The sequence below is a fragment of the Glycine soja genome, chromosome 16 (genome assembly GCF_004193775.1).
Source record: "Glycine soja cultivar W05 chromosome 16, ASM419377v2, whole genome shotgun sequence".
NCBI lineage: Eukaryota > Viridiplantae > Streptophyta > Magnoliopsida > Fabales > Fabaceae > Glycine > Glycine soja.
In genome coordinates, this window is record NC_041017.1 from 34,923,896 (window position 1) to 34,929,785 (window position 5,890).

At 34.6% G+C, this 5,890-nt stretch overlaps 2 protein-coding genes across 2 annotated transcripts; both read left to right on the forward strand.

The window, feature by feature from the left end:
- The first annotated feature begins 450 nt into the window (after positions 1-450).
- Positions 451-1,751, forward strand: LOC114390577. Its single transcript, XM_028351357.1, has one exon. The coding sequence runs from the start codon at positions 830-832 to the stop codon at positions 1,445-1,447; it is 618 nt and encodes a 205-aa protein (XP_028207158.1). The 5' UTR covers positions 451-829; the 3' UTR covers positions 1,448-1,751.
- Positions 1,752-3,696: 1,945 nt separating this feature from the next.
- Positions 3,697-5,599, forward strand: LOC114390248 (pentatricopeptide repeat-containing protein At5g42450, mitochondrial-like). Its single transcript, XM_028350959.1, has one exon. It carries the CDS (start codon positions 3,891-3,893, stop codon positions 5,493-5,495), a length of 1,605 nt encoding a protein of 534 aa, XP_028206760.1. The 5' UTR covers positions 3,697-3,890; the 3' UTR covers positions 5,496-5,599.
- Positions 5,600-5,890: the final 291 nt, after the last annotated feature.

Consider the following 5,890-nt stretch of genomic DNA (forward strand, 5'->3'; position numbering starts at 1 on the left):
CGACACATTTAGATGTTTGTTAGTCTTAAACTGTATATAAATGCATTGTTTCTGAATATTCTAGTCCAGCCATGTTTAATATGACAAAATACAAAATTATTTGTTCCAATTTTGATACGAACATATAAATTTCTCCATATCTTCTGAGCTCATGATTATGTGTTCATATCTTTCTGTGAATCTTAGTTTTCAGATGTCAAGTTTATAAAATTTGATTTGTACTCGAGACGTGTACTTTCATGTAATTGATGATTTGCATGTTTCTTTATGGTCTTCTGGTTTCTTTCATTTATTTGTTTGGGCCTGGTTGTCATTCTCTATTTGTAAATGAGTCGTGTCTCTTTTGTTTTCGTGAGCACTTTCAGATTTTGATGATTCGCATGCTCTATGTAGCTTACTCTGCAGTTGGGAAGGGTGTACTTGAACAAGAGTGTAATTGCAGCGCACAGATTTATTAATAGTCTTGTAGATCTGTTGGCTTTTTCAGGATGGGCAAGTGCAAGGGTTGTGGAAAGTTAGGAAGAATGAGGCCAAGTCATATGAGCGCGTATGAATTTTCTCTGATGCTGGCTCCTGTTGTTTCTGTTTGGGATTGCATAGTTCGCAAAATGAGGTACTCCTACAGACCTGAGTGGGTGTAGTGGTTCAGAACATATCAGTAGTATTAGTCTTGATACTTCAACTAATTAGAATATATTTAGCATTACAATTAGGGAAAGAGAGGAAAAGAATTACAGAAAAAAAAATGTATACAGCTCTAAAGAAATTCACTTGAAGGAATTCTCAAAGACGTCACTTTAGTATTTACTATTTAGGTGTAGTAAATTCTATGGATACCATGGCATGTAATAAAGGGCAAACCGTGAGAAAGGCGAAGAAGAAGCAGGTGAAAGACGAGTTGGATCGTCTTAAACAGGCTGAGAAGAAAAAGAGGCGCTTGGAAAAAGCACTGGCTACTTCTGCCGCCATTATTTCTGAACTGGAGAAAAAGAAACAGAAAAAGAAAGAAGAGCAGCAGAGGCTCGACGAAGAGGGCGCTGCTATTGCTGAGGCTGTTGCTCTGCATGTGCTACTTGGGGAAGACTCGGACGAGTCGTGTAAGGTTGTGATCGATGACGGTGGGTGCAAGACCTGGAACTGCAACCGAACTCTCGGCATCTCCTTGGGTGGAGAAAGTGCTTGCTTCCCTCATCTAGATGGTGGCAGATGGTCTTTTGAAAGAGTGGGTTGGGTCTCTGATGCATACAGATATGGTTGCAAGTGGGGTGCTGCTGAAAATGGTGAATGGTCATTCTCATCAGAGCCTTTTGAAAAGAATGTGCATGGACCATTATATGAAGGTGCAGGATGGGGACCTGCAAATTTCTCTGCTGATCTCATTGCAGCTCAAGCAGTTTCATCACTGCAGATTGCTGAGGAGGCAGATGAAGATAGGATTCTCTTTTAAGTTTTTGATTAAGGGCATGCTGAGGTGATAGAAGAATAACTGTTTGTGGTGGTGACTGGATGAAGTCTTTTGCTATTTTTATTGAAGATTTATATGCGTGTATATATATTATAATTATAATTATGAGTCTTGTCCATGTCAAACACTTTCTGCTCCAGTTGTGATTGAACGTGTAACATAGTGTGACCATGTTTTATTATTGATCATCTTTTAACTGTGTGTTAATGTGAGGCTTCTAATTTCTTGTGCTGAGTGACTTTTTCAGCTAATTTCCAATAATATAAAGCTAATGGACCCCCCAGAATTTTTGTACTACTATCATGGTTGCCTCATGGATTATGTCATCACTTTGAGGATTGGCAATTTGATAATGGACCCCCCCTGAAAGTCCATCAAAATGTGTTCTGTGTTTCTTAATTTTTTTTTGGTTAAAATTGAATTTAGTCTTTATATGTTAAAATAGATGATTTTGGTTCTCATTTTTTTTAATTGGTCTATTTCATCACTTATTTTAGCATTTTAAGTTTTATAAAGAGGGATGAAATTTGCCAATATAAGCTAAGGCTAGTTTTGATAAAAAAATTTTTTTTGAAAGAATTAAAACATGTTTATAAAATAATAGAATACATTTGTTAATTACTAGTTATTATCGGATAATTCATGGGTTGTTTGGTGAAGGGTCACCCTTTGAATTCTATTTTCAATTACAAAGAAACTCTAAGCTAATGAGTGGACTGTGGAGAGATTGACACGTTAAAGTGTAAATAAAGTAGTTTGTTCCTATTGCATGCATTCTTTTGTCTTTTTAGGGTCACTTTTACTATTGTTCGAATTGGAATCCCTATTCATTGGTAGTTTCGTTTAGTGGTCATTCCTCTCTTAGGAAATTTCTTAGTAAGTGCCCCATGGTTTCAGACAAGTGAGCAGTTTTTAAATGAGTGCTTGTCCTTTCATCATTCATCAGATATCTTTATACTTTTTAATTGTAGAATTAATTTCCATTTAAGTATAGGATTTTGCCTTCACAGGAAAATACTTAAAGAACCTAAAATACTTATAGAACTAAAGAGCATTTAATGCATCCTCTTAGATATTTTCAATTACTTAAATAAATATTTTAATTTTATTTTTTTCAGCTTGTATCTTTAACTTTGTTGTACGACAATAAAATTTAAAGTCTCACTAATGTAAGTTAATTAAAAGGCAAATTATGTCATAATTCATTAAGATATGATAAAACTATACCTGATGTATATATTTTTAAACCTTGCATAAAATTCTCTCAATTTATAACAGCACTATAAATCTTTTTGATAGCATTGATTTCTTCTAGTTTTTTATGTAGTCACGTGAATAAAAAATTAAATATCAAATATAATTTTGTTAAACCTTAGGAAATCTAAATATATTTTATTCGAAATAAAATAGCTGAAAATAAAATTACTCTATTTAAATTACTAGAATATTATATCTTCAATCTTCTAAATTATTTATAGGGAAATGACAGAACAGAATTGAAACGTTCTTTTAATACTATTCAACAATTTGAGTCTTTAAAACCTTTTTCTATAAGAGGGTTTATCATTATTTCTTTTTAATTTTTAAACGACATAATTTCTATTTCATTAAATGAGGATGGTTAACAAAACATATTCTTTAACACGTTTTTAATAAATTAATTAAAAGTGAGTAAATTATGTTTTTTTTTTTACAAATTTAACTTTTAGTTCTTAAACAAAAATTTCAGGAAATATTTTTTTAAAAATAGTTTTAATCTCTATTGTTAAGTAAGAGTGTTAATTGATTACATAATAATCACATTTAAAATTCAGTAACTCATCACTATATAATTTGACAGGAACAATCATGTACAATTACTTTTAGTAAATTATGTTTTTAATTCATCATTTGTTTAGATCAGACTAGTTAATTCAGGTTAGTTTATCAAAAAAATCATATGTTGGTTTGTCAGCGTGATTAGTTAACGTTGTAGATTTAAAAACGTGATTAAAGTTGTTAACAGAAGAAAATAAGTAAATCGATAAAAACGTTAAAAAATTGTTTATAAACTGGAAGTGAAAGTTGTAAAAAGTTTAAGAAAAAAAAACATAATTATTCCATTAACGTTTATTGAAATTTAAGAAATAATGAATGAGATTCATTTTTTTAGAGGAATGAATGAGATTCATTGATCTACATAAATTTTGTAACTTTTAATAAATCAGTCAAATAGTAAGGTGCATGGGGAAAAGAGTTTGTTTGCTTGTTACTATTTCTCCTTGTCAAATTCATCAACCGTGGTTACATGTGTATGGCAAAACACGTAGATATACGAAAAGACAATGATGATTTGAGAAAAATAAAGCACATTTCCTGGGGTACAACATAAGGTTGTGACTTGTGAGAGAACAACATTAATGTGAAAACTTCAATCCAGCATCGAATGAAGATTCACATGAGAAACATAGTTTCTAGACTCTCCATTGCTCACACGTGGATTACACCCCCGGTTGTTTCTTTTAGCTATATGACTAAAACCCATCATGCCAATGCCACTAAGCATGAAGCCTCAGTTGCACACTCAGACATTAACCCATATAATTTGGATTCAACCACTTTCCATGTTGCTTGCCAACTTTTTGAGGAAATGTCTGACCTAACTGTTGCATCGGCAACGACCATGATTCAGGGCTTTGTTAAGCGGCACTGCCATGAAGATGCTATCTACCTTTTCTCCAAGATGTTGGCCTCAAAAATTAGACCCAATGAGTTCACATTTGGAACTCTGATTAACTCCTCCGCTGCACTTGGAAATGTTGTTGTTGGGAAGCAGCTTCATGCTTGTGCAATGAAGATTGGCCTTAGTTGTCATGTATTTGTTGGTAGTTCCCTTCTTGATTTGTATTTCAAGCAGAGTACTATAGAAGATGCCCAGAAGGCTTTCGGAGATACTCAACATCCTAATGTGGTGTCTTATACAACTCTAATTTGTGGGTATTTGAAGAGAGGGAGATTTGAAGATGCTTTGCGGGTTTTCCATGAGATGCCTGAGAGGAATGTTGTCTCATGGAATGCGATGGTTGGTGGGTGCAGCCAAACAGGCCATAATGAAGAAGCTGTGAATTTTTTTATTGGCATGCTTAGAGAAGGATTTATACCAAATGAATCTACATTTCCTTGTGTGATTTGTGCAGCTGCAAATATAGCTTCCCTTGGAATTGGGAAAAGTTTTCATGCATGTGCTATCAAGTTTCTGGGCAAGGTTGATCAGTTTGTTGGTAATTCACTTATTAGCTTTTATGCAAAATGTGGAAGCATGGAAGACAGCCTGCTAATGTTTGACAAGCTTTTTAAAAGGAACATAGTTTCATGGAACGCGATGATATGTGGTTATGCACAGAATGGAAGAGGTGCTGAAGCAATAAGCTTTTTCGAAAGAATGTGTTCAGAAGGCTATAAACCCAATTATGTTACCCTTCTTGGGTTACTCTGGGCTTGTAATCATGCTGGTCTTGTTGATGAGGGCTACTCATATTTCAATCGGGCCAGGCTTGAGAGCCCCGGTTTGCTGAAGTCTGAGCATTATGCTTGTATGGTTAACTTGCTCGCTCGCTCTGGACGGTTTGCAGAAGCTGAGGATTTTCTTCAGAGTGTGCCTTTTGACCCTGGACTTGGATTTTGGAAGGCATTGCTTGCGGGGTGTCAAATCCACTCTAACATGAGGTTGGGAGAGCTTGCAGCAAGAAAGATTTTGGATTTGGATCCTGATGATGTATCGTCATATGTGATGTTGTCAAATGCTCATTCTGCAGCAGGTAAGTGGTCAGATGTGGCAACCGTAAGGACAGAAATGAAGGAAAAAGGGATGAAGAGGATTCCAGGTAGCAGTTGGATTGAAGTAAGAGGTGAAGTTCATGCCTTTCTTACTGGAGACCAGAATCATGATAAAAAGGATGAAATTTATTTGCTTTTAAATTTTTTCTTTGAGCATTTAAGGGAAAATGAGGATTCCGATTTGCTCAACATTTATTGGTATTTCAGTTCATAACTAATGGGAACAGTTCTGTTTGATATAGGGATATGCCCTTCTGAATTTTAAAAAGGGTTGAATATCATTTGCTTTTAGACTAGAGTATTCTATTTCTTGACCAAGATGAGATTGGCCATTACTTGCCGTGAATTGTGAAATACAGAAACTTTAGCTGAGTAATTCAGAGGTTAGTAACAAAAACTGAAGCCAATGCTAAGTGCTGGGCTGATGGCAGAGATTTATGACGGCTTTCTTGGTACATAAAAGCTCATTTTCAACCTCTCATGCTGACTTACGTGATTTAAGGCCATGCTTCCTGGCTCTTTATTGTTAGATAAAAACTAGAAAAACCGTATCAACAAACACATACAATAGTTTCACATAGAATAAAAAAGTAATGTAGAAGAAAAATA

Excerpts from the sequence above, each read along its gene's own strand:
- LOC114390248 (XM_028350959.1), top strand. The coding sequence starts at position 3,891 with ATGAAGATTCACATGAGAAACATAGTTTCTAGACTCTCCATTGCTCAC.
- LOC114390577 (XM_028351357.1), top strand. The coding sequence starts at position 830 with ATGGATACCATGGCATGTAATAAAGGGCAAACCGTGAGAAAGGCGAAG.